General features: G+C 35.8%; 3 protein-coding genes across 7 annotated transcripts; 2 read left to right on the top strand and 1 right to left on the bottom strand.

Moving 5' to 3' along the window:
* Positions 1 to 1,381: 1,381 nt before the first annotated feature.
* LOC111791777 (GBF-interacting protein 1-like) lies at positions 1,382 to 9,279 on the bottom strand. Of its 4 annotated transcripts, none has more exons than XM_023673250.1 (10): positions 8,874 to 9,279; positions 7,187 to 7,230; positions 6,212 to 6,338; positions 5,787 to 5,916; positions 4,132 to 4,715; positions 3,456 to 3,792; positions 2,960 to 3,173; positions 2,686 to 2,775; positions 2,041 to 2,490; positions 1,382 to 1,862 (listed from the first exon to the last, which is right to left on the bottom strand). In XM_023673250.1, exons 1-10 carry the CDS (start codon positions 9,046 to 9,048, stop codon positions 1,527 to 1,529), a joined length of 2,487 nt encoding a protein of 828 aa, XP_023529018.1. In that variant the 5' UTR covers positions 9,049 to 9,279; the 3' UTR covers positions 1,382 to 1,526. The 4 variants fall into 4 exon arrangements, with proteins under 4 accessions (XP_023529018.1, XP_023529017.1, XP_023529020.1 ...); XM_023673249.1 differs by having other exon boundaries at positions 2,960 to 3,224; positions 8,874 to 9,278; XM_023673252.1 differs by having other exon boundaries at positions 2,960 to 3,224; positions 7,187 to 7,241; positions 8,874 to 8,997.
* Positions 9,280 to 12,673: 3,394 nt separating this feature from the next.
* On the top strand, positions 12,674 to 19,271 carry LOC111791779 (polyadenylate-binding protein-interacting protein 3-like). Of its 2 annotated transcripts, none has more exons than XM_023673253.1 (15): positions 12,674 to 12,984; positions 14,027 to 14,184; positions 14,264 to 14,428; positions 14,567 to 14,703; positions 14,942 to 15,129; positions 15,786 to 15,963; positions 16,071 to 16,304; positions 16,889 to 17,019; positions 17,154 to 17,211; positions 17,304 to 17,340; positions 17,640 to 17,932; positions 18,067 to 18,219; positions 18,429 to 18,527; positions 18,625 to 18,687; positions 18,840 to 19,271. In XM_023673253.1, the coding sequence occupies exons 2-15, from the start codon at positions 14,046 to 14,048 to the stop codon at positions 18,867 to 18,869; spliced, it is 1,905 nt and encodes a 634-aa protein (XP_023529021.1). In that variant the 5' UTR covers positions 12,674 to 12,984; positions 14,027 to 14,045; the 3' UTR covers positions 18,870 to 19,271. The 2 variants fall into 2 exon arrangements, with proteins under 2 accessions (XP_023529021.1, XP_023529022.1); XM_023673254.1 differs by having other exon boundaries at positions 17,307 to 17,340.
* A 6,316-nt stretch (positions 19,272 to 25,587) lies between these two features.
* Positions 25,588 to 26,448, top strand: LOC111790252. The gene has a single exon (XM_023671116.1). It carries the CDS (start codon positions 25,588 to 25,590, stop codon positions 26,446 to 26,448), a length of 861 nt encoding a protein of 286 aa, XP_023526884.1.
* Positions 26,449 to 27,271: the final 823 nt, after the last annotated feature.

Consider the following 27,271-nt stretch of genomic DNA (forward strand, 5'->3'; position numbering starts at 1 on the left):
ATCTCAGATTCATTCATCCACTTTTGCCTGTCAAATTATTAAATTAAAAACGTGTAAAGCAATTGGCATTACGTTCCATCATTCCTTCAATTACCATTGAGAATAAGACAAGTTGTTCCTCTGAGTAGGCTTGAATTCAAGAGAAGAATAATGATCTTGTGACTTGTGCCCAAGATTCCAAGTGGGACACTTATCCTACCTTGGGAAAATGACCTGTTTTTCCAACAAACTGACAAACATGAAAAGAAATAAAATGATTCGGGTGAAAAAATATAAAGAGAATAACAGGAGATGGTTTGAAGTGCCGTTGAGGTTTTAAATAAACTTCTAATGAAACGTTTCAACTGTAAACATGGTCATGAACAGGACAAGATAAAAGCATGAACAGTATAGACAACTTTGAAACAGTTCAAGAAACTGATCCACACTAGCTCAGTACAAGATGCTTCTAAGCTTTCGTGAAATTAGGAATGCATCATAAATTGAAGTCAATGTTTCTTTCTTCTTTTTTCATTTCTCTCTCGTGTTCCAAACTTCAAAGTACCAAGATAAACATCACACAGATCCCAAAGTACATCGATTTTTGTATACATATATCAAGCCATTGTCAAACCGATGATGATGGCAAGACTTTGCACGATATAATCCCTAGGTTCACTAGCAAAAATAAAAAGCAAAAAGCTCAGCTTCAAAATAGATGAAGTCTATAGGGACTCCGATGTGTAGGGTTAAGCTTTTTTGTACAGAGCATGAAAATGATCGTTAAAAAAAAGGTAAAGAGTAATGTGTTTGGTAATCCCAAGACATTGCGACAGTTTCAATAAAAAAAAGTTTTGAACAGAACAAAGTCTATATATTCTGCAATCTGCACTAGGTACAAAGTTGAAAGATAAAGCATCTCTCACCTTTTTTTTTTTTTTTTCCTGATCACCATTGAAGCTACGCATATGGAAAGGATCCAGAAACCACAGCTGGTTACCTTCTTTACTAATTGACATCATTCAATATGAACACAGTAATATTAGATTCAAATGTTCAGAGACTTCACCTTGACCATTCTCCCGCAGGGCCACCACAGGTACATTGCAACATAAAACTCCTAAACCAACATTTTCCAATTAATACCTGCAATATTAACAACTGATGTTTCTAATTAAGGTTCTAACGAGTTAAAATTATGAAAAGCAATGCTAGATGCAAATAATTTGGAAAAGCTGCTTAAGGGCATTGCTAGCACCAAGTATTTTGTTCTAATCCATAGGGCTTGGCTTTATCCACCTGTGTAGCTCTGTTAAATCCTACAGAAGCTTCTCCTTCTACTTGATTATTATAGCTAGGATGACGAATGGGTAACTAAAACAGCAGATGAAATAGATGCAAATGGAGAAAACCGCATACTACATTGAATATGAGAAGGTTATCAATTACACATTTGACAAAATATTAAACATTTATGACTACTTCAATCCCTTGTATAATAATAAAGGGGGGCGGGGTTAGTTTCACAATTCTCGTTCTTCATTTGTCTAGAAATTAGTTGTCCAATTAAGATGACCCAACTGTGGCTGCTGGAAAGTACCAACTTGTGGCCCAGGAGTGGCAGCAGCCACTCCAACATTCCCACCCATACCAGGCCCCATGTGATGAGGATTTCCAATAGCAGCAGGTTGAGGAGGTGGATGGTACAATCCGGGAAATTGCATGTGTGTAGACTGCGCCACAGCTGCACTGAAGGAAGCGTGCCCAGTATGAGAGGGCAAATAAGCACCATGAGGAGTTTGCCCTGGCATGTTGTAATATGGAGCCGATTGTAAACCTGGAAGATCTCTTGGGTTTTGGATCCAAATTTCAGATGTCTCAGCCTGTAATAACAAATATACTAATACATTAAACTACTTTATATTATAATTATAAAAGGTCTGAATGGCTTGAGAGTGGCTGATATCATGATGATCCAGATTAAACAAACATGTCAGGGTGTCATTTGCACTTGACGGTAAAGGTCCCCCCACCCCCCCCATGGCAATGACAATTACTAACCTGTGCATTTGGGACATAAAGGTTTCCATCTTTGTATTTGATTCGAGATGCATCTTCCAGTCCGGTTGCACTCCCAACTACACCAGGAGCATTTACAGAAAGACCAGCAGGACTATTGAAGTTCCCAAACCCTGCCGGACTGCCAGCAGGAACAGGCTTGAACTGCTGGAGTCCATACTTCAGGTTATTTGCATTCATGTGAGTACTTCCACCGGGCATTAGTAAGTAACTGTTACCATTGGACGGATGAGGGTATGCTGGGGAACTAGAATAACCAGGCATGGCCATTGGTGGAACATAAACAGGAGATATGAACTGTCGATATGGCATGAGGTTTGCAAAATGGGAAACATGAACTTGTGGATACATCTGAGCAACTGGAGTTTGCTGCTGTTGCACCATTGGAATCGTTGATGGAGAGATGCCGTTAGCAGTTTGAGAGTTAACCGCCTAGGGTCAGAGATTTGACAAGTGAGAACAAAAAAATACTACTGCCAGCAGTGGAACAAACTACTAGCTCAGAAAATAATCATAACAATTATAAGTTACAATCATTAGAAACTCAAACACCTGTGTCCGTATTCATTTCACAGAAATCCAGATAATAATGAACACGCCAGATATTATGCAAACAACTACACTTACATCCTGAGACGGTAGTCCTTGCACCCGTACAGTTTCATCTACTGTCGGTCTGAAATAAGGTATATCATAACCAGTCTGTGGATCATACGCCTGATTGGAAAATAAGTTATATAAGGGAATGAAAAAGGCATGTTCAAAAATGGGTTACAGGAAAAGCAATGCAAACATTATACTACTAGGAACATCAAACTTTTAACCATCAATTCAGTAGGAATACAAAATATCTTAATTCTCAGCAGCTACCTCAAAAGTTAATAATCTAATACAAACTCACCGAAAATCCCGGTAACTCAGACGGATCTTGATGCTGTGAATCAGGAGTATATTTTGAACTCCTATCTCGAACTAGTCCAATATCTGCATAAGTATCCATTGTCTGAGGACTAGAAGATTCTATTTTATCTGCCGACTGAATCTCAGTTGCAACAACAGATTCTGGAGAATTAGACTCTGAACTTCGAACCTGATCATCCAGTAAATCAACCTGCCTGCTGCAAGAAGCATCATCAGTAGAAATCCTCGGAGCAGATGCAGACTGGCTGCAAAAACATTGTCAGATGGATAATGTCAGCAAAAGAAAAAAACTACTGGGAGGAATTGTGAGTCCCATGAAGAAACTTTGTTTCAGGGATACTTATCTGGTATTTCATACTAACTCAATCGAAAAAAATTCTATCTTATGAAGGAATGCTCAAACCTTTGGCTCATAATTACCTAGTGCCACAGTTTTTGTCAGATTAAGATAAAAGGAATAAAAAATAAATACAAACCTAGCTGATGACTCTCCATTCAATTCCTCTCGACCACTACTGGCTTGCAAACCCGACACCAGACATCCAGAAGAATTAGATTCTGTCCCAAAACTGCCAAAGACCAGCTGATATTGATCATTATCGGGAACTCTAATATGTTCTGCTATGATAACATGCTGGTTCTCATGAAGGTCTACTCTTGCAAGCTTCTCTTGTACATGAACTGCTTCAGAAGGCAACTCTTTGGACTCATCAGTAGGAGATTTAGATTTTGAGGGTGTTCCTATTACTCCAGGATTACCAGTGCTCGACTTCTGGCTTGACTTAGGTTTCCACTCCTTGTTAGGCTGGGAAGCTGCATCAAAGCCGATGGTGAATTCTCTCCTAAAATTTGATGAATTCCCCAAGTAAACACACACTCATGTTAAAAATGAAGTGTGGACATGCACGCTCAAAGAAACACGTCTGAGAAACAGCAGACTTGCAGTAGCAGTTCTTTGACAAATAATAAAAAATAACATTCTGAACTATATTGAAAAAGACAATCCAAACACTTTGCAGTCAAGCAATAATAACAAAGATGCTATGATACCTCAGCGTTCTTCACTCAAAATAGATAGATAGATATATATATATATATATATATATATATATATAGAAAGAAAAAAGAAAGAAAATAAAGATACTAAGATACCTTTCTGATGGCCAATAGTTGGTTGATGTTGCCTATGCTGATTATTTAACGTTGATCTGCTGCCTACCAGGCCAGGAATCACAGATTCAGTAATTTGACTAAGCTGTTCGCCTTTAGAAATGGAACCTAATGGTCGAAATGAGTCTGTAGAAGAACCATCCCTTTCAGCAACAGAATTTGAGAGAGACACATTTGGTCCCAAAGACTGGTTTATAGAACTATCTTTTAATTGCCGACGAACACCTACAGCCCCAACTTCACGTTTTATAGCTCCAACTGCAGCAGATGATCTAGAATCAGGAGATGGTACATGGACTGGATCTGTGGAAGAAGAATATAAACCAACAGCAGCACCATTTGACGCCAACACAGGTGACTGTTGCTCAGGATCATTCGGCTTTGCTATGTGCATATCTGGAACAGAACTCTGCACGGAAACGCCCACATCATCTCTTGACTCTTTCCGGGTCATTCCCTTTGAATAACCATCTCTTTGACTGTTGGGATGTGAATCGGTTTTCCGGAAAGATATTTGTGATAACCTAGCACCAAAGGGCCCCCCATGTGCTCCCTTCGGAGTGGTACTGATGAATAAATAAGTAAATTAGTTGCCCATGTACTGAATTCAATAAAAATTTAAATCTGATCAACAAACAGATTTTGGGGATGGAGCAGGGAAAGTCAACTTTCAAAATTTAGGCATAGAAATCCAAAGATGAATATAATGGAGAAGACAAGCCCAAAACAGGATTCCAAGTCAAATGCAAAAAGAAGTAAACATCAGCAGCGGTCTTTCTGCAAATAATAAATTTCGGAGTTTCTGGCGAAGTTTTGTGCAGAGAAAAGTGTAACAACAATGAATTACAGCTTTCTGTTTATGCAGCTGCACTTATGTAAGTATTAAATTCCTAGCCAAATAACAATGTTAAACGAACATGTTTAACATGTTATTTGAAATTTAACATCAATTTTACACATCAAGACAATGCCATAAATACACAGAAACGTCCAAAATCTTTCAAGGCAGGCTTGTGGACCCACTCCTTACAAAATCAGAGCACGGCTACCTAATAATACAAACTTCAGTAGAAGACACTCTAGGATACGTATTCATGGTCCGCATCATAACCCAAATTTCATAGATTAGTCATCACAGTAATTCCCTGCATTTATTTGTCATTTCTTACAAGACCTATCAATAGACTATTACTCCTGAATCTAAGCTTTTGAAAAAAGTTATACTAAAAATGCACTGATGGTCTGACAGGAAACAGAAACGTTCTTGAAAGAACATTCACTTTTTTATCAGGAGAAGCAGCATTTACTGACGTATGAAAAGCAAAAGCCCAACTGCAATGGAAATTTATAACAATATAGCAAAAAATGTTCCCACCTAGCAAGATGAAGGAAAAGGAGCGCCTGCAAAGTAAAGTCCTTCGTCAAAGATGATTTAGAAAGGCTACAAAATTAGCCCTACACAAAATGCATCCATCCTATCCTAACCACTGAAAGTACCTTCATTCCTCTCTAACCATGATTTATGATACAACTTAATTTAATACGAAAAAAAATTCAAAAGGATGAAAAAATAATAATTAGTAAACCAAGTCAAAATACAAAAAGGCTAGAACAAGAAGAAGATTAAGGATGCATACCCTGATTTTGCCACATTTGTAGACACCTCGTTGGTGGATATTGCCAAAGGTGAAGATGCAGGTTTTACTTCTCTATTTGCATTTCGATTAACTCTGTTGTCTCTTACAACGCGGAACTCCTTGCTGATGCCTAGATCACATAAATCAATCATCAATCAGCTCAATGAGCATATCAGAGAAAGCAAACCAAGGAGGTAATTAGAACATGCTGATAAACCACAAGCCTATGTAATTTTGTTGTGTTCATCTTCATCATACACTCTTTTCTGACTAAAATTAGGAGATAAAAATGAATGAAATCAAATCCTTTCAATTATAATTGAGCAACCATACGTGTGAACTTCATCAACAGACTATAACAAAATGTCTAGAATCTGCACCATACAGTGCATCAAGAAAAATAATAGGCAAAGATTAAAAAGTACCAGGCCGAGGACTTTTTGCATAGGCCCCTCTCCGGACATTACGATCAGACGATGTATATACCTTTGTCCCTTGCCTCACATCCTCAGAGTTTCTTTCTGCTTCCAATGAACCCTTGTATCCCATATTCTGAGAACAAAACACATCTACACCTCAGTTTCAAGCTAACTATCTTTCAATGTAAAGTTAAAACTAGCAGCCATAAGAATTTCATGATGAAAAAATGACATCAAAAAGAAAAGAAAATGATAAAGCTAGATGTAAAATGAGCATGAATAGAAAAACAAAATTGGAGAGAAAACCTAAAAGAGTAAATAGCTCAGAGTCTTGGTTTTTTTCAGTATCCAAAACCAACTAGATATATGGAATATGATTGTCAGAACTTGGAACCTGTAGTATGCCAGATGGTTGAATAAAATTTGAAGAACATAACAGCAGTACTTTTCAGTAGACAAAACAAAAATTAACAAAAGCTTAGAACAAAACTGGAATATTATCGCTCTACCCACCCACACACACAAAAAGAAAAATAGTGCATACCAGCCAAAATAAATGAGTAGCTTAAGAAAAAGGCATTCACATTAGTGGACATGGAAAATGATTATGATGTCAGGTGAGAACAGTTATGGAAGAAAAGGTATAGATGTGAGACTCTTTGTTCTAGTTCTTTTTCATAATATTATTATGATTAATATTTTAAAATTTGAACCCGTTACATTTTTCATCAATATCTTTTATTTTTATGAGGCTTTAATCTCATATTTCTTTGGGCTTATGACTCGCCTATAGAGCACCTCAGCCTTTAGAACATTAGCCATCATCACGAAATGAACCAATATGTGAAGACATATAAATTTGAAACATGAACTTATACAACTCTTTACTTCTGTTAGTAACAGCTGGCCATCCATGGTAACCACAGAGAAAGACAGATGAGATTAATGGCTGGCAAAGAAACCAAAATGTTGTGATTGTACCTCCTTCTTCTTATCTCTTCTTCTCTTCACTTCACGAAATGGATCTGGCAAATAACTAATATAATAAGAAATTGAATATTTATGCGATAGAAAAAAAAGACAAAAAAATAAAATCCATACAAATCAAAGGCAGTAAAAGATGCTATGAAATTATATGTGCTTTTATAGAAAATATAAATTTAAGTTTAACTCAGTTGGCTTATTCTGGCTGATAACAGAGCATTTCCATGTTAGCTAATTACTTGCACTGCTTTCTCTCCCCTTTTGTTTCCCAACAGTTTACTTCTTTTTCTTATAAAAAAAATTCATGCCCAACTAATGGCTCAGACTTCAAAGACATCAAGGGTTTTCCATAGTAAGCTTGCTTGAAGATTTGAACATGCAATCTCTTAGTAGGTGTTACTCAAAGACTGCAAGTCTTAGCCAATGGGGCCGCTCCTCAGGGGATAAGTTTACCCTCTTTATAACATGCAACAAGAATATCTTAACATATGTAGAGTGGTGCACTCGCATGTTAGGAAAATTTATGACATGCGTAATTCCTAAAATATGCATCCCCAGATAATTGTTAGCCCATATCCTCTCTGGTTGAACGTGAGCCCATAGTGTCTCTTGGTTGGATAAACATCATATTCATTAGTGCACACTGTTTTAAATTTGACTTTCATACACTAAGTAACTTTCTAAAGCAGATAATTACCGAAGGAACCATGTGGAGAGAAATTAGACATTCATTCTCTCCCACATCCTCTCTGGTTGAACGTTAACCCAGTCTCTTGGTTGGATAAACATTATATTCATTAGTGCACACTGTTTTAAATTTGATTTTCATACACTAAGCAATAAACATCCCTTCCAAAACAGATAATTAGCGAAAAAAACCATGTGGAGTGCAAAATACATTGCCTAAACATATAAACGTCCAAAAAAAAAAAAAAAATTGGATGATGCAGGCAGAAGAAAGTACCAAAGAAGTACTAAAGACATTTTCAAACTCTTCATTGAGAAATTCGTTGTATAAATTGGATGATGGAACGATACACAGTTCAAGCAGGAATCCAACTCAACTATTGCCACCACAAACACGATAGATAGGAATTGACAAATGCCAAAGTCGTATCAGAAGATGACAGAATCTAGTTAACTATAAGATGAACTGATAAAAAAAAAACATGGAAGGGAAAAAAACACATAATCCGAAAATTTCCACTCAACTCAATGTTGTCGCCACCTAACTGCTAATTTCTCAGAAAATAACAAATCAAAGCGAATAATAAAATTGGAATCAAGTCCTTAGCACCGGTGAACAACCATCGTCAGCTCTTTTCTTAAATTTAAAGCAACTGAGCAACTTTCCACGGTGAAAAAACAATCTTTAACGTTCAATGACTTCCTAAACCATCAGAAACAAAATTTTGACCTTTCCCACTGCTCCGACAGAAGAAGCATGCGCACAATAGTTTCTGGTAAAAAACCAGAGCCCCAAAAATAAAAATAAAAATATACAACAAAGCAAAACAAAGACGCCCAACGAAAGAATGTGAGCCAACAAAGTGCTTGAAGTCATCTTTGCGTCTTAAGAACAATAAACCTTACAATGGATGAAGCGTTACAAAGAAAGGAAAGCGAGCAAAGAAAAGAAGGCCGAGAGGGAAAAAGAACGAAAAAGAAAAAGAAACAGAAAAACCTTGGTTGAGCAACTTCTGTGCAGTTTCATTAGGATCCATATTGGTCTCCTTGAGAGTTGTATATATATCGGCATCAGAGTGATTCCCGACGATTTCTTTGATGGATTGGATGGTTTTTCGGACACGAGCAGGGAGTATCTGAGTCCCACCGTCGATTCTCAAGCCAGATACCATTTCCAACTCGATTAGCGAAGGAGGAGTAGAAGAAATGTATGCGAAAACGATAGAAATAGTATGAATTAACACCAAATGGGGCTATAAATCAGAAAGATAATACAGCAGAATAGAAGAAAGAAAGAGGAATTAGGATTAGGGTTTGGATTCTATGAAAGTGTAAGAACAGAGGACGGCTTCAGAGAGGGAAAGGGTTTGGCACCAAGGGTTTTGAAAACGTTTTAACCCCCCCTTTCCTCAAAGACTTCGTCTTACTCCTGGAAAGTCATTCTTTATATTTTTATTACCGTATATGCCCTCTCATATTCACATAATTCCACAAATGCCCCGATATACATATTTTTATTTAATTTTATAATTATTTTTATTATTTATTCTTCTACAAAAATTTTAAATAATTTTTAATTTTTTTAATAAATGTTTTACTTTTATTTATAATTATTTCCTTTATATTGTCATTTATGGTGTATAGTCTTGATCTATATCAACACAATGCATATAAAAAAAAGAAGGTATTGATTCATCGTGCAACCCTAATCCTCAAGTTTTAGCCTTTTAATAAATCGTTAATAAACCCCCTTTCATACTCGTCAATAGAAGCCTAAATTGAGCCCATGCCATTGACCCGTTACTCATGTTAATGGACCTAAAGCAAGACTGCCATGGTACGTGTTAGGACATTATCTTAAATGTTAGCTTAAATTGAGCTTATGTGATTGACTCATTACTCATGTTAGTGGACCTCAAGCGCTTCTCGTAACATAGTACTCTACATACTAGGACAGTGTCTTAATTGATACGAGACCTTTTGAGAAATCCAAAAGCAAAGTCACGAGGATTTATGCTCAAAGTGAACATTAACATACCGCTATGGAGGCACATTGCTAGTCATAATGACTCTCAAGTGTTTAATAAAGAAGTTGCGAGTCTCGAAGGTGTAGGATCATAGTAAAGATTTGTGTAAAACTCTATTGACTAGCAATAGTTCAGATAGTGTTAGATAGATAGATGTTGTTTAAGGAGAGACTCAATGGTGTACTTTATTCGAGTAGATGATTGTTGGAGTCTCACATTGGCGGATAAGGAGAAGATCTAAGCGACTGTAACGACTCAGATCCACTAGCAGATATTTCCCTTTCGGGCTTCCCCTCAAGGCTTTGATACGTATCTACTAGGGGAAGGTTTCCACACCCTTATAAAGGGTCTTTTGTTCTCCTCCCCAACTAATGTGGGACATCACAGAGACACTATCTCTACGGGTAAGATGTCTTTTGGTTGGTAGACTATCTCCATTGGTATGAATTCTCTTGTGTAACGACCCTAATTTCCTATTGAAATCAAAGTCGTCACTACGTACATAACATATCTATAATCTATTTACTTAAAACATTTCATTACGAAGCCATAGACTTACACGTTCAGAATAAAATCATTAAAACGACGTGGCGGAAAAATGAATGAACACAAACTTTAATAAAATAAAAGAAATGAAATTAATTGTCATGATTTACCGAAAGTGCTACAAAGGAAAACACAGGCATGTACCTACCCTAATTTGGTCCCATGACCGTTACCGCAAAGTTGTCAAACTTGCAAGGGCGCCTGACCTTTATCTGAAAAATAAGAGTAGCACGTAGTTTGAGTATTAAATATTCAAGTAAGTGATTCCACTTTTGAGGTCAGAAAATGCAAATATTGTCAATTATGGGACCTATCCTTTCATCAAAATCATTTCATTCTTTATAGTAATGAGCTTAAAATTGAATGTACATTACTTCTCTACACCTTATCCATGTACGCACACATGGACCCACCAGGCAGGTGCATACGTACCCCTTAGGTTGGCTCTTTAACTAGCGGACGCTTACACTATCAAAGCTACGAAGGGAAACAAGCCCACATAGTATTGTGGCATGTACAATCTATATCATAACATCATGACAAACATAAATGTTGTAAGGTTCGCGTCCGTACTAATCACAACGAGGTAATATCTCGATGCACGTGACACACAATATGCATGAAGTTTCCATAACTTTAAATTATATACATTAAGAATGATGCTCTGATACCATGTCAAGAATATAACTCTGATACCATATTAAGAATCATGTTAAAAATGAGAAACAAAAGTGGGATGAAAATCCCGAGAAACATAGGTGGAATCAAAAGTTTAATTTTCATTAATATTCACAACGTTTAAATAGAATACAAACTACAGACTAAATCGTACCTTCGTTATTTCATAAACATTTCGATGAATACATTCTTAGCACGTCAACGACTCATAATCTTAATTATAATCATACTAATATAGAGTGCATGAGGTATCATAACATAAGTCATAATACATTATCGACATGACATATATTAAATTATTGAATTAATGAGACAAAAAAAAAAAAAAAAAAAAAAAAAAAAAAAAAAAAAAAAAAAAAAAAAAAAAAAAAAAANGAAGAGTAACATTTTTTTTTAAGTTGATATCAAAAGAAAAACCACACATTTATCTCATAATTAATGTTAGATTATTTTAATGGATTTATTAGGTAGGGTGTATATATAAACGTGACGCCCAACAAACCCGAACCGTCCCAACCCGAATTATAAGGGTTTGGTTGGGTTCAATTAGCATTCTGAGTTGGGTTGGGTTAATTTTTCTGAACCCAAATAGATCCGGTCGAGTTTCAGGTTCATTGGGCAATACTTCGAGTTAACCCGAACCAAACACAATTTTATAATATATATCGTAACGTACATTACCAAATATATAGCGCCAATTGTTTTGCTTATTCAGTGGGCAAAACTTCGGGTTTTATTAGTTCATTCAATGGGCGAAACTTCGGGTTTTATCAGTTAATTCAGTGGGCAGAACTCCGGGTTTTCTCAGTTAATTCAGTGGGCAGAACTTCGGTTTTCTCGTTAATTCAGTGGGCAAAACTTCGGGTTTTGTTAGTCAATTCAGTGGGCAAAACTTCGGGTTTTGTTAGTTAATCCAATGGGCAAAGCTTCGGGTTTTGTTAGTTAATTCAGTGGGCAAAACTTCGGGTTTTATTAGTTATATATTTAATGTGCACATAAATATATAACTAAACACGACAAAAAATTAGCTAAGCACCTTTACCAAATTACCAAATTTACGATACCCAATAAAAATTCAAAAAATCGAAAGATATTTTTATATCAACAAGGTGCATTTTTTTTTTCCGATAGCTCAATCATAGTAGCTACCAAAGCTACATTACTTAGATAGTTTATGTTAAATGACCTCGTATAAATTTTCTTATGAAACATGTGAGTAAAGACAAAATATATTGAAATAACTCGTGTTAGTTTGTGTAGACAATTTTTACTCTTAAAAAAACGTCGAGATACAAAAGCGTAGAACATTAAAAAATAAATTTTGAATAAAAATTAATTAATCTATGCTTTAATTTAATTAATTATTAGAGTGACCAATAATAATAATTATTTATTGAATATCTTTATATTATTTATTTTGAAGGGAGAGATTAAAATAATTATATTTTGGGTTGTGTTTTAAAAAAATAATTACAGTAAAAAATAATTAATAGTTTTATTTTAGTCCCCTTGAAGCGTCCTTAAATAGATCGCAGTTTTCATATGTCGTCCTTTCACCCCACCCGAAGGCATTTGGTGCTATCATTTCGAGGCCGCATCGACCCTCTCTCTCTCTACAATTTCCCTCTCCTTTCTGCGGTCTCCTGTGGTTCTCTGTTCCCGATCACCACCATCTTTGATCTTGCTATTTATCTGCTGCATTCTTCGCATCATAAAGAAAACCCTAATTTTTCGACCAGGAACCAGCCTCCTTCCTTGCACCGTTCCCTAAACCCTAATAGAATCCACCTCCCCTGTTTCCATCTGCGACTCGCCGCTTTTCTTTGTTAATTCTATCGATTATTTGCGTCTATCCAGGTGAGGATCATGTTTTGAATGTTGTTGTGTCAATTTCATATTGTTTGTGTTTTTTTTTTCTCCCCTGTTATGGAGCTATCGATGCTTTTAGTTTTCTCTCTTGGAGCTGTAATTTCTAGGGGCTTTGGTTTTTAGTGGCTTGGCATGTTTTGGATGATAGGAAACGGACGATAAAATTGACATAAAAATTGATGATATTAGGTTTGAGGTTCACTTTGATGGGCTTGCTTGTGAAAGTGTTTCGATTGATTTACTATCTGGCATTTGGTAGATTTTTCAATTTTGAATTGTTGATCTTTTCCTTATTTGGTTGCATTTTCTTGCGGAAAATTGATTGGATTTGGTTTTCTTTTTACTTATCCTTTCTCCGAACATGATGCCACTGTTCTTGTTTTTCTGTTGTTGTATCAATATTTTTTTACGATCTTGCTGCTAGACGTCGTTTATTTGTTCATTGTATGTTTCAAAGTCGGAGAAACAAAGCATGCCTGGACAGTGAACTTCACTGTAAGTTCGGTAATTTAAGCGATTAAGTCACACTCAGATATTTCTCTATCAACATTTCTTGTTAGACCACATGAGGATCAGCATTGGGAAGAAAGTGGATTAAAAAAATTTGTAATCTGAATTTTGATCCGAGGTCAAAATCTTCAAATGTGTGGACTTTGTTTGATTTATTTATAGTCAATATTTAGTGGGCCCCTGGATTTCCTTTCAATTCCATAGGAATGATACTATTTTGCTACTTCCACTGTTGCGATAGTTGAGCTTAACCAGATTATTTTCATCTTCTTCCTTAATATCGCACTAGAAAATTGTAGCAACTCTTAAAAATATTCTCCTCAGTAGCTTGTGTCATTACTTTTCAAGGGCTAATGATTTTCCTGAATATATTTTTTCTATCCTGTCTTGTTTTGGACTGTAGTACATCTATTCTCCTTCTGTTGCATGTTACTCTTGCATAGAAAGCATGATATTTAATTCAAACATATTAGTATTTGGCAGAGTGGTGATTCCATATATTTCTACCTTCTCTCAATAGGTTCTGGATTGCAACTGATATGAATCTACAACAATCCATAAACTCCAAGCCTTCTGCTAATGGTTTTGGACGTCGTAGAGGCGATAGGGATGTAGGAACTAAGTTTGAGAATAAATTTCAGCCTGGAAAGTCAAACCCCAACAGATTAACTAATACAAGTGAGTTTCATTATCCGTTTTATTTTTTGTTAAATTAACTCATACTTGACTTTATTCTCTCTAATATTTGTTTATGCAGGAGCACTGGCTGCTGGTAGCAAAGACGAAACTTTTGGGAGTTCATCACATGATCGATTAGTCTATTTAACAGCATGTTTTATTGGACAACATGTAGACGTCCAGGTTAAAAATGGATCTATATACAGTGGAATATTCCACTCGAGCAATACTGAAAAAGATTTTGGTATCTTCTCTTTCCACTACTTTTCTTATGTCAAATGTATTTCACAAGCAGCCTTATAACTAATTTTTTTATCCTTACATCATCTGTAATTCTATAAGCTGGTGTCTTTAGCAGTGTTTATTTGATCCTCATTTTCAGGAATTATATTAAAAATGGCACGCTTGACAAAAGATACTTCTTCACGGGGGCAGAAAACCATTGGAGACTCGTTGAATAAGGCTCCTTCCAAGACTTTAGTAATACCAGCTAAAGATCTCGTGCAAGTTATAGCCAAGGTTCTGCTTTGCTATTTAAGAGTCTTATTATCTTTTTTTCGCCATTCTTGTGATAATAACAAGCAGTCATGGGGTCTTCCTTCTAGTGTGGTTTCTTTTGTAGCATTTCAACGGAATATTATGTCAGTTATCTGTTGACCATGAAAGATTGTCTGTTAATCTATGGTTTCTCATAGCCATCTTTCGTTCTAAATTTATCTTCAATAATCTGATCATTCTGCTTGACAATTGATTACAGGACGTGACTGTTACAAAGGATGGACTATCAAATGAAGTTGATTATGAAAATCAGGAACTTTTGATAGACAGCGTTATTTCACAGTCTAGTCAACATGATGCAGAAAGAGAATTGAAACCATGGATACCTGATGATGATGATCCTCAATTTCCTGAGCTGGATAACATATTTGATGGTCCATGGAATAGGTTGTTATGCACTTCCCTCAAACCTTGTTACTCATCTTTTATTTTGGAAATTCTCTAATCATGTGGAGTTCCCCTGTAATGTGATTGCAACCCATCGAGCCCCAATATTTGCTCACTTTGCTATTAAGTTGATTTATTTGCGTACGATAATTTTGTGAACTTGGACCCACCAGCTACATCTTGCATCTACATATCTTTAAAACCATCACTTTTTTGGCAAAACATCACTATTTGCAGAATAAGAAGAGTATTGTTGTGGCTGGACATGGTCGTGGTTAACAAAGTGATTGCTTGAATTAAATGCATTTGTTGGGCACGAGTTTAAGATATTTATATTTCTCTCAATCAATTTCTATGTTTTTTTTAATTTTAAGCTTTTGGTGATGGATGGATCCCCAAAGCCAGTGTCTGAGGTTTATTTCATTATTAATGTGTACTTGTTCTCATTGGTTGCTTGAATCTCAAAGACTATAATTGCAGGTAATCTTATATTCTTACAGGGGCATTGTATTATTTTAAATATGGGACGTCAGTTCCTGAAGCAGTTGATATAATTTCTGTTATACCTTATTATGTTTCTTTAAAGGTTTACAAATTACTTCTGTTTCGTTCTTATATACATTTTTATATGTGCTTCTTGTTGTTGCTTATTTTAGGAGTTGGGATCAGTTTGAAGTCAACGAAAAACTTTTTGGAGTTAGAAGCACTTTTGATGAAGAACTCTATACCACAAAGCTTGAGAGAGGCCCTCAAACAAGAGAGTTGGAAAAGGAAGCTTCAAGGATAGCTAGAGAAATAGAGGGGGAGGACACTGAAGATCTTCATTTAGCAGAGGTAGTTTTTGGTATCTGATAGCATTCCTCAAGCTGCATTTTGCAGGCCATAGAATTTGAGCAAACTTTTCTGAAACTCAATATTTTCCTTTTATTTTATTTAAACAGGAAAGAGGTATTGATCTCCATGATAAGTTTGATATTGATGAGGAAACCAGGTTCTCTTCTGTATTTCGTGGGAAGGTGGCTGATGATAGCGGATTTGATGAGAATGAAGACATATCATTCAATTCACGTAACATGGAAACCTTTGGGGGGTCTTCTAGCTCTGATATTAGGCTTGCAGACACATTGTCTGGAAAATGGAGTGATGCAGCTTCTGTCTCAAGCTCTTCATCCTTGGTATTTCTTGAATTGACTTTTATTATAATCTCCTTGTGGTTTTAATTCTTCAGTATGTTGATCAAGTATTTTTAGGAAAATAGTAGCGGCTCAAATGGATAATAATATTGTCATTTCTAAAAACTATGTTTGAATGCATGGAGTATTAATTTTTTCTTATCAATGGCTTGACTTTATTTTCTTAAATGTCCTATGGAAATTGTGTAGTCCCACATCTTCAAGTCTAAGCATTTTGTTATTATTAGGTTGATCAGACCATTTTTTCAAATTATTCTTGTGAAAAACTGGATTAAGACTTGGAACATCTTGATAGTCTTACGCATGCCTAGCTCAAAGTTATTATTGTTTATTTTCTTCTAAAAATAAATATATAGTAATGACGGGTCAATCATTTCAAGATGGTGCTGTTGAGAGTTTGTTTGGTTATTTATCCTGCTTGGTTTATGTTCTACTGTAATCGGTTAAATTGAAATAGGTCTTTTTCCTCTTATGAATAAAAGAAGAGGTTTTTATCTTGCCGTTTTATGTTCGTTTATTGCTTCTAGAGATGAATGAAATGGAGGCTAACTTGTCCCGATTTGCAGGATCAAGCACAACCCTCCCTGACAAATATGGGTGTAGATCTATCTAGATCTACTCCTATTAATAATCATGCCAGACAACTCGCATCTGAAAATTCATGCAAAAGTTGCCCAACTTTGGAAATTGAAAGCAGGTTTGTACTTTTACAATATGCTATTGTTTTTTCCTGGAGGACAATGGATTTCCGGACTCGGTAAGAAATGATGTTTTGAAGACCACATATTCATAATTGTGATTGATTTTCTGGGTTGAATGTCTAAAATATAGGATCCAGGACAAACATCATGGGGAGAATGCTGCGGAAGAGTCTGTAGAAAAGGACATGGTAGGTTTTTAAAATAGTGTTTGTAAAATCTGCTTTGTTGCTTGTTGTAAAGTTTTCCTGGACTTACTCGTTCTATTCTTCTATTATTGCAGCAGGGAGTTAATGATTCTCAATTAGCTAAATGCGATGGTGAGCCATTTTCTGCATAATTCCTAGCTTATAATATATTAGAATTCAATTACTATGTTGATTGAAGATTTAAAGTGACATGTACCAGATGCTAGTTGTAGGCCATAGTCAATCTTCCTTGAAGAGATTTTTTTTTTCCTTTCCATTTTCTGGTGATAACTCTCTCTTGCTGGTCTATTTGTGTTGTGTTGCTTATTGCATTCAATTTGCAGATTCATCTCTAAATTTACCATTAAGTTTGATGACTCTACTCATGTTAGTTATAGCTGCTAATTGGAATTTGGTGATGGAAACAATAGATTTGCAGCCACTAAAGAAAGATGGATCTGATGGAGGGATACTGCCTAATGTTGCCTCACATTCTCCATCAAAGCATAATGAGAAGTCAAGTCCTCCCGAACTATCTGATGACCCAGAACCTGGCAAATCTCGTGGAGAAGTTCAAATGTTGAACATTAGTGGCCGACCTGGTAGTTCCGTATCAATGAATTCAGATGGTGCTGCTGGTACATCTAGTGGTCCTGTATTAACTCCTAGCTCATCAATGGGATCACTATCTTCTGAAAAATCAACCCTTAATCCTCGTGCTAAGGTATTCTTTTTTTGCTGGACACGTTCAGCAAGCTTAGGACGACCATGAAGGTTTTTTATTTTTTATTTTTTATTTTTATGAGTTAAAAACTAGCGTCTTTGGCCCTTTTACGTTTTGCCTACATTTGTGAATAGGAATTCAAACTCAATCCTAATGCAAAGAGTTTCACCCCATCTCAAGCACCTGTTAGGCCACCTTCACCAGCATCTATGTCTGATGGTTCGTTCTACTACCAGGCCAACATACCTGCAGTGCCCCATATGCATGGGATGCCTTATGGTGTTGGAGTAAGTACATGTATATTGTCTTGTTGTGTTGTTTCTCTCAAAAAAAAAAAGAAAAGCTTCTATTCAAATATAACTGTTTATACATTTTTTATGGATGGCCTGGCAGTGGCAAATAAATTCAACTTCTTATCTGTTGATTTATCATATCTGCCAGAATCTACTACATCTAGATCCTCTATAATAGTTTCCAACTATTCATGGTTCTGCAGATTGGGCCTTCATTTCCAGGTCACCAGCCTGTTGTTTTCAATCCAATGGTTGCACCAATGCAGTCACCACATGGATATGTTCAGCCAAATGGACCTCAAGTATGGTTTACTGAATATATGAAGTTACGGCGTTCTTTATTTCCTTATTCTAAATTCAAAGTTCCGTACATAATAACTTTTATTCCTTTGAATGCAGTATGCACAACCCATGCTTCTTAGCCACCCGAGGCATGGCATGTACATGCCGGGTTACCAACCTGTAAGTGCCCCTCAGATTGTCTTGAGCCTTTTAAAATATTTTTCCTATACAGTTCACCTAGAAAAGATAATACTTGGGTGACTGTTGCGTTGATATCTCGTCTGCATTTATCTCGCGAGCCTTATGCATTTCAAATCTTCTTATATGAACAGGAAATGCCATACAAGGGGCGTGAGTATTAAACAGTCCCGCTGATGCTGCTCTGCAGTCTTACTACTGGATTCTTAGCTTTTTGAACACAGTGCTTTCATCAAACTTGCAGAGACAAAAACACACTGGGGGTGGGAGGGAGTCGCTTGGGATGGGGAGGAGTTTATGGCTTTCAGTTGAATCACCTTTTCCCTCATCCCATGAATTTGGTAGCTTTGAAATTTCTCAAAATAACCACCAAAATCACATCGCGTTGTTTCCCGATCCTTTATTTATCAATCAACAGTTGAATGTTTGGGGGTTTGGTTTGTTTGTTTGGTCTGCTTTCGGCATTTTGTACTATATACTTGTATGCCCTCTATGCAACATCACAGGCTCTTTATGTAAAACTTTATAATAATTGAAATATCTTAATCCTGATTTTTAGGTGTGCAATAAATGGAAAGGGTTGGGCCAGGCAGGGGATTGCAGTGAGATGTAAACTTTTATATCTCTTGCTTCGTTATATGGTCGTGGCGATGATTTGGTATATTCAATTTTACTTTGGATTTGTTACTTTCATATATTGAATTGCTTGTAGAACTGTGTTGTCGAGTTGGACTTGGGTTGGTTAGGCCTCGACATCATTTGTTATGACATTGGAGCATTGGAGTATCGATATCATCAGTTCTGTAATTTTCTTGATAATGGTCTTGTTCTATATATTTGTATTTCTAGTTCCTGAATTTGTGGCTCGCCTCTGAAATGAGGTCTTTAGTATGTTTGGTAAGCAAGAACGTCAAGACCAAACTTGGGGCATTGATTACTGAAGAGATAAAGCTAAGGTTGTCATATTCTGAGACCTGTGCATGTAGTCGATCGAATTAGAATTTGGATATGAAAATGTTTGGAGAAGACATTAACAAATGATTAAAGTACTCATAATAGATGGAAGTAAAAATACAGCTTCTTGGGGCTTGGTTGTTTCTGGACGATTGCTTGGGGCTTGGTTGCTTCTTTTCCTGGAGTACCAAGTAAATCATAATGTGTACCTCAATTTGTCTCCAAAATGGTGTTTCCATAAGTCCAAACTGATTATGGTCTTGCATGACTTGAGTATGCCCTTTGATGGACGAAACAAGCACTCATTTTCTTCTCCAACAAGGCTTGAACCAACCCACGAACCAACCCAACGTCTCAAGTGTTGAGGTGTGCTTTGACTTCTAGGACGTCATGCAAAACCGAGATGTGAAAGAGACTTTCAGAATTACAATTCGACACCAAATATTTTTTGACGATGTTTTTGTCCTATTGAACCAATGTGTTCAAAAGTTGGGCATTATCTTGGAATCTTTTGAACTAATAAAAGTCCAAAATGAGCAAACTAGATTTGATAGGTGATATCAAGGATAAAAGATTATCTAACTAAGGAAAACTCAAAATCTATTAACTGGATTTTACAAGTCATTTTAATGATAATTTGGTGACTACCCTAGTACTTTTTGAACCAAGAAAAGCTCACAATCAACCCACGAGATAAGTCGATCAAAGAATATCTTAAGGCCACCTTGATGAGTTATTTCAACGAGTCTTAAGATCACTTTGCCAGAGGGATTGATAGTGTAAATGTCCAAAATATCTCTATAAGAACTAAAAATAGGAAAGGTTTTAAAGAAAACATAAAAAAAGAGTTATACCCCAAATTAGGCCGGGAAAATAGTACCAAAAGTGAAATCGAGATAGGATGAACCTTATCACCTATCTAAAATTCAAACTCAAGGTCCAACCAAATCATTTCCCGGTGGAGACCACATTTTGCCTCCACTAAAATACATTCGGTGTATATACCCCCATCTAGATTTTGAGTTCAACAATAAGTGAAAAATGAGATGCTTAAACATCTAACCTTTTAGTAGAAGATAAATGCTTTACGCCAATCAAACTATAATCCTTTTTGATAAGATGTTACCTACTTCAAACTTAACTTCGTATTATCAATTTGAGACGGTGTAGAACGTAGTTACCAAAATATATTTCATACTGCCAAAGATTTTAGAGTGCATACGTGTTCAAATTCTTGTTTTTTATTTTTCACAAATTCACAAAAAATGAATCAATCTAAGTTTTTGTTAAATTATAATTTTGTCTATCTAATAAGTCTTTGTATGATACATTCGTAAAGTTCCATTTTTCTTATGCTTCATATATTAAACATTTTCGAAATAACAATTTATTGGCTTTTTGTCTTTCAAAATCTTTCGATATGGTTCCACTATCAACCTTTCCTTCCTTTNAGATACATTTATGGATTAGATACAAAATTAAAAGTTCAGAAATAAACACAAGTTGCATGTCTAAAACTTATTGAAATTTACAACCCTTATTAAACACAAAATTTAAAATTTATGGATCTATCAGACAAATTGAAAATTTAGACGACCTTTTCTAAAGTTTATGAATCTATTTAATAAAAAATTGAAAATTGAAACAACAAAAGTTGTAATCCATCTCTAGTTTTTAATATTCAAAATAATGTAATTTAGAAATGGTAATTTTGTATTTAAAAAAAATGGTAAAAAATTGGAAAAAGGGTGTTCAAGTCAATTAAAGGGACAAAATGGTAATTTTGTCCATTTAGGAGTATGGATAAGCCCCTAATCAAAGTTCTAACGAGGAGGAAGAAAACAGAGAAATAAAAGGAAAGGGAAAAAAAAGTTACGGTTTGAAGGAGTGCTTGGAAGGGAAAAATTAGATCGACTGTTTGGAATCGAATTTCGTCGGAGATCCTTTACAAGAAATAGTCCCAATGTTGAGGATAACAACTTTGGGCATGCGATTTGTTCGAATCCGTCAAGAAATGGTAAGGTTGAGGTAAGATTTTCGGTTTCTTATCGAATTTTTCCAAGACCCATGAGTTTTACTAGGAATTAAGTTCTAAATTTTTAGTATGAAGAGGTTTTCACAAATTTCGTGAAGAAAGCTGAAGTTGATTTGACGGAAAGATGATGTTCTAGCTAACGTAAAAAAATGTAAGTTTGGTGAGTTTTGAATTCTGAACCAACGTCATAGAGTGACATGTCAAGCGACGAGAGGAGCCTAAACAAGCCACACGTCACGCAGCGAATGGAGTGACTCGTCATTTCACCTTGTCCGACTAGTTACCGCAGATCTGACTTGTTTTATGTGCGCGCCAATAGAATTATTTCACGTGTCAAACAAGTAGTGGGCATACTCCTCTTCCTAGGCACGTTGGTATGTGCGTGTGAGTGTGCACGTGGGCAGCCCTTCTTTGCGTGTGAGCGCGCTTGTAAGCGTATGAGTATACCTTTTTACCTTGTTTGACCTTTGTTTATCAGGGTTTCACTCCACTTTTGATACCAACCCTGTTTTGACTTGAATTAAGATCTAGAGAAATTTCAAAATTTTTTGGAGTTCTTAACGAGTGGAAAAGCCAATTCAGTAAGGCATGCGTCATCCAAGTAAGTAACTATATAGACTTTATATAAGTACTACTTGTAGAGATCGCTAGGACATGCTAGCATGCGAACATTCCTTACTTTAGGTCGTTAAAATTTACTTGCAAGGATGTATTTGTATGAGTATATACAATATATATGTTATGGAAAAATTATCGTTATGCCCCTAGGTTAAGACTTCCGAGAAGCATGTTGTTTTAGGTTTTCTGCAAGGTAGAAAGAGAATGTGCGTGATTATAATATGAGTTGGGCAACAGGGATGAGTATGCTACGCAAGATGCAAGAAATTGCCAAAATACTCCTCTAATGAGATTTGTGATGAATTCTATTTTATATACTTTCCGTTAGGTTAGAAATAAGGATAAGCTATTGTGATATGTGTTCGAGATGATTGATAGATGATATCTCCCTATTCAGCTTGTTTGGTTGTATGTTTGCATAATATAGTAGGTTTAGCTCCAAGTCGTTGATTGTGGGTTTTCCATGTAGAGTGAATTTATTAGCACAGAGTTAGAACTAGGGCCCTAGAGTTAGGTGAGCTAGACGACGACATACGTCAGGACGCTTTCAATAGACTAAGCACCTTAAGATCGGGAGCAATGGTTAGAGACCCTAGTGCTCCTAGACTTGGAAAGATTCAAGAAGTTAGAACATAGTACCCTAGAGCCAGAAGTCCGTGTTAAGCCATCTAGTTGCTTTAGGAATCCAATAGACCTCCTTAACCTCTAGGTATCACCCGTGGTAACATTAAGACTATGTGTCCCATGCTTTAGATGATCGATATGAATATCTCCCTAACAAGCATGTACTAGAGAACCAAGTTAAGATCAGGGCGCTATAGCTAGAGTAGTTTACATGTTGACCTAGGTTAATACATTTTTTAGTAGACAATGCACCCTAGGATTGAGAGTGACGATCAAAGGTATAGACATATGTGCACTCAGCGAGTAGGTTAGCTCGAGGAGTTTGTCCTAGACGTCCTGGAGACAAGAGACAAACTTTAAACTGTCTAGACTGTTAAGATCGCATAACAACACACACTGAATCTAGATGAACACAAAGAACAAGAGTGAGAAAATGAGGTTCGATTTACTTCTTCCCTTTGGTCAACACTGAAAGCACCACCAAGTGAATACCCGATTTCTTGTTTGCAAATGCTTTTGTTGAAAATTGTATATCAAATTTTAGTTTCTTAGATCCCTGGAAACTGTTGATCACAACAATAACAATATCTCAAGACTCAGGTAAAGATGACATTAAAATCAATACTTTAATTTCATCTTCAAAATTAATTTTCCCTAAACTCAGTTGACTTATAATCATATTGAATTCATTTATATGATCTGTAATAGATCCACTTTTAGACATTTGTAGATTGAACAATCTCCGCATCAAATACACCTTATTCACAACCAACGATTTTTCATACATATTCGACAACGTCTTCAATAGGTCTGACGTTGTTTTATCTTTAATGATGTTGAACGCCACATTTCTTGACAACGTCAGCCAGATTAACTCTAAGGCTTGCCGATTCTTGAGCTTCCACTGTTCCGTGGTTATAGTATTTGGCTTCACCCAGATAGAGGTTCATGGAAATCTTTCTGGTACAGATAATTTCTAGAAATAGAAATCGAATCCATCGAACTTCTCAATTTCAATTTTTGAGCTTTCCATCTTCACAGATCGTGGTGAATCTAGCCTAGTATTGATACCAGGTGTTAGGATCGTACAACAACACACACTCGATCTAGATGAACACAAAAAACAAAAGAGAGAAAATGTAAAGAGAAATATTAACTAGAAGTTTATATTAATGACTTCAAGTATATACAGTAAAAACATACCGAGAATGCAGAAAATGCATTTTCAAAGCACTGACAAGGGGTGTACATATATGGTTCAATTTAGTATACATAACTTTATCGGCCATCTACTGTACATAACCATCTACCAAGCTTTACCAAATAATATGACCATTTACTTATATGTCATTTACCATATATATATATAACTTTAATATGTATAACCATTTGATAAACTATAAATAAGTAGCAGACTCCGTAACCTAACATAGATGACCTAAGAATCTAGCAGACCTCCACGACATCGAAGAATGACAAAGGTAGTCTCCAGGCCGTTAGCAGTTACTCAGTCGAAATTCCTAGAGCTTAGAGTAAAGCCTGTGGACACCTATTAGATTAAAGACGTGACAAGAGCTTACAAGTAAGTTGATTACCTAGTATTTTTATACTTGGTCACCATTTTTTTTTCCAGGAGTTTGCACGATGTGTTTGAGGTGGAGGAGTGTTTGAGAGCTGTGCGGTCACATAAGGGGTCATTACGAACCGTAAGTCCGTCTTTGTATTTCATTTTGTAATTTTATTATAAACCCATTTTCTCTTTTGTAATAAATTTGAACGAACATTGACGTGAAGAGATTAATTTTCTATTTAATTGTGCGTTATTTGTTGTTTTTATTTCGATTTAAATTTGGTTTTTGTCTTTTGTTTAATTTTACTTTTATTTATGTTTTAGTCCTTGTATTTTTAGTCATGGTCCAAATTTTGAAACCTCAAAAATTAGTTTGNCTGTAATAGATCCACTTTTAGACATTTGTAGATTGAACAATCTCCGCATCAAATACACCTTATTCACAACNTGCGACCGAAAACAACATATATTTTTATAAATACTTAATCCCTTGTTGGCTTACTCACTGCCATTTCTCATTGTTGAGATATAATATCTCGAGAATACATTAATTATGAAATATATCGATTTGATTTGTAGTATATTTTATTTTATTCTAAATATTTAATTAGTTTATATTTTTTATTAGTTGATAGCTGTTATCCTATTTAAAGGTTATGAATATCAATGAGAATACATACTTTGATCCCAATTATATTTCTCATTCTTAACATTTTTGCATGAACGGGTTCGTAAAATCACCCAAGAATATGTTGCAAATTACTTCGTTGCCCACTCAAACTTGGATGAATATGGGTTATGAATATGTCACTGCCTCCGTAAGGCGACATATCCTTATGATTTGTTAGTCAATGTTCTTCTTCTTGAATTGGTCACCACTATTTCCTATATAGTAATTTAGTGGTCAATGTCGTGGAAAGTTTCACCTATAATCCACTTAAAAATACAAATCTCATCTCTAAATGTTGGACAATTAAATTGTTGGTGAAGAAATTGATCATTTGGAGGTGGATTAAACGAGAAACAAATGGAGTGTTCCAAGTCTCAAGAGGCCGGAGGCAATGATGAAATTAGGATAACGATGCCGCCTATTGAAAGGAATACAAGAACGTCAAAGATTGGCTTCATTCAAACGTTGAAGACGCAAATTCAAGAAGACCCACAAATTGTTCCAAATGTTCTAATCTTTTGCTTCAATGATACTGAGAATCCATTGAACATGGCGGATTTTGAAGCTCCAAATGTCATGAAAAGAACTAAAGAATGGAGCGTTCAACGAACTAGAAACATGAAAAGAAGAAAAAGAGTATCCAACCAGAAGAGGGGATGGTGGGAGATTTGGAAGAATAGTCTAAAATACAAAGGGGATTGGCTCCAAGAAGTGCAAGGCACGTTGATGTTGGTAGCGACGGTGATAGCAACCGTGACATTTCAAGGTGCGATCGACCCTCCTGGCGGGATTTGGCAACAAGATGTGTTGACTAATTGCAGCTGGAAACAAGGAACAGAGGTGCATGCCCAAGTTGGGACTGCAATAATGGCATGCAAATCTCTCTATGTCTACATACGTTATTTTATGGCGAATTCGATATCGTTCCTTGCATCGGTGAGTGTTATTCTATTAATAGTGAGTGGGTTTCCTTTGAAAAACAGGGTTTTTGGTGGGTTGTTGACATTAGCCATGTGTGTTGCTGTTGCATGCTTAGCGTTTGCATACGTTTGTGGATCGGCTATGGTTAATGGGAATCAAACATCCCAAAGTTACTTATGGGTTTTGCTTCGCGTTTGGTATGGAATTGTTGGGCTTGTTACTCTTTGTTGCGTTATAATTCCTTTTCTCATTTGGGCGGTGAAGACATTTGTTCGTATATTCACGGACTCCTCAAAGGTTTCGCATGTTTCAACAGCACCATGTAGAGAGCCCGAGTATGCGAGTCAATAACTTCGACTTGTTTAAAGTTGAATATTAAGTATTATGTTTGAATCATGAGATGGGACAGTTATGTATTGAGAAGTTACCAACATTTACCGAAAAAGTAATTAATCTTAGACTATTTCTAAGAGAAGAATTGTTAGTAGTTTTGTAGCTTTAAGTAACCATTAGTTTTTTGTATTTGTTTTTGTTTTCTCTAAATTTCAGTATTTCATATTTAAACACGNTTTTATTTATTTATTAAAAAAGGAGTAGAAATCCTTGTGATTAAAGTATTTTTAGTCCAAAGTATGTTGTGTGAATGCTTCTTTCTACTTTGGTTATTCGTTTTGGAGTATTTAGATGAAGAGTTAAAATCGATAGACTACAGTATATAAATGTATACCACATCTAAATGATGTGAAAGTTATCTATTTATAATCAAATAAATTACAAGGATATGAAAAGATTAATAAATGGAAAGATACCTATGTGTAATGGAAGACAATATTTGCCTATAATAAAATATAAAATATGATTTTTATGGTAAACTATAGTTCAGTACTAAATATCCGTAACACCCCCGCAAGTTGAGCGTTTGATTTGAACGAACGTGAAACTTGGATCTAAAAAATTTAAAGAGAGGTCGAGAAATTTTTTTCGTGAAGATGTCAACAACCTGGTTCGGAGGGGGCGTAGAGAAATATTTTCTTGGCCAACGAAAACTGCAGAGGGATCGTCTCTCAGCGACGATGCCGCCTTGGGTCCGGCGAGAATATTTGTAACCCACTAAGTAGAAGGGGAAACCTGTTTTTTTTTTTTTTTTTTTTTTTTTTTTTTTTTTTTTTTTTTT

Source organism: Cucurbita pepo, chromosome LG03 (assembly GCF_002806865.2).
Source record: "Cucurbita pepo subsp. pepo cultivar mu-cu-16 chromosome LG03, ASM280686v2, whole genome shotgun sequence".
Classification (NCBI taxonomy): Eukaryota; Viridiplantae; Streptophyta; class Magnoliopsida; order Cucurbitales; family Cucurbitaceae; genus Cucurbita; species Cucurbita pepo.

Excerpts from the sequence above, each read along its gene's own strand:
- LOC111790252 (XM_023671116.1), top strand. The coding sequence starts at position 25,588 with ATGCCGCCTATTGAAAGGAATACAAGAACGTCAAAGATTGGCTTCATT.
- LOC111791779 (XM_023673253.1), top strand. The coding sequence starts at position 14,046 with ATGAATCTACAACAATCCATAAACTCCAAGCCTTCTGCTAATGGTTTT. Across the intron at positions 14,429-14,566 it reads CAATACTGAAAAAGATTTTG|GAATTATATTAAAAATGGCA; the intron begins GTATCTTCTCTT and ends CCTCATTTTCAG. Across the intron at positions 18,528-18,624 it reads TTCAGCCAAATGGACCTCAA|TATGCACAACCCATGCTTCT; the intron begins GTATGGTTTACT and ends CTTTGAATGCAG.
- LOC111791777 (XM_023673249.1), bottom strand. The coding sequence starts at position 9,048 with ATGGTATCTGGCTTGAGAATCGACGGTGGGACTCAGATACTCCCTGCT. Across the intron at positions 6,339-7,186 it reads GAAGAGATAAGAAGAAGGAG|AATATGGGATACAAGGGTTC; the intron begins GTACAATCACAA and ends TTTTGTTCTCAG. Across the intron at positions 1,863-2,040 it reads TTTATGTCCCAAATGCACAG|GCTGAGACATCTGAAATTTG; the intron begins GTTAGTAATTGT and ends TTGTTATTACAG.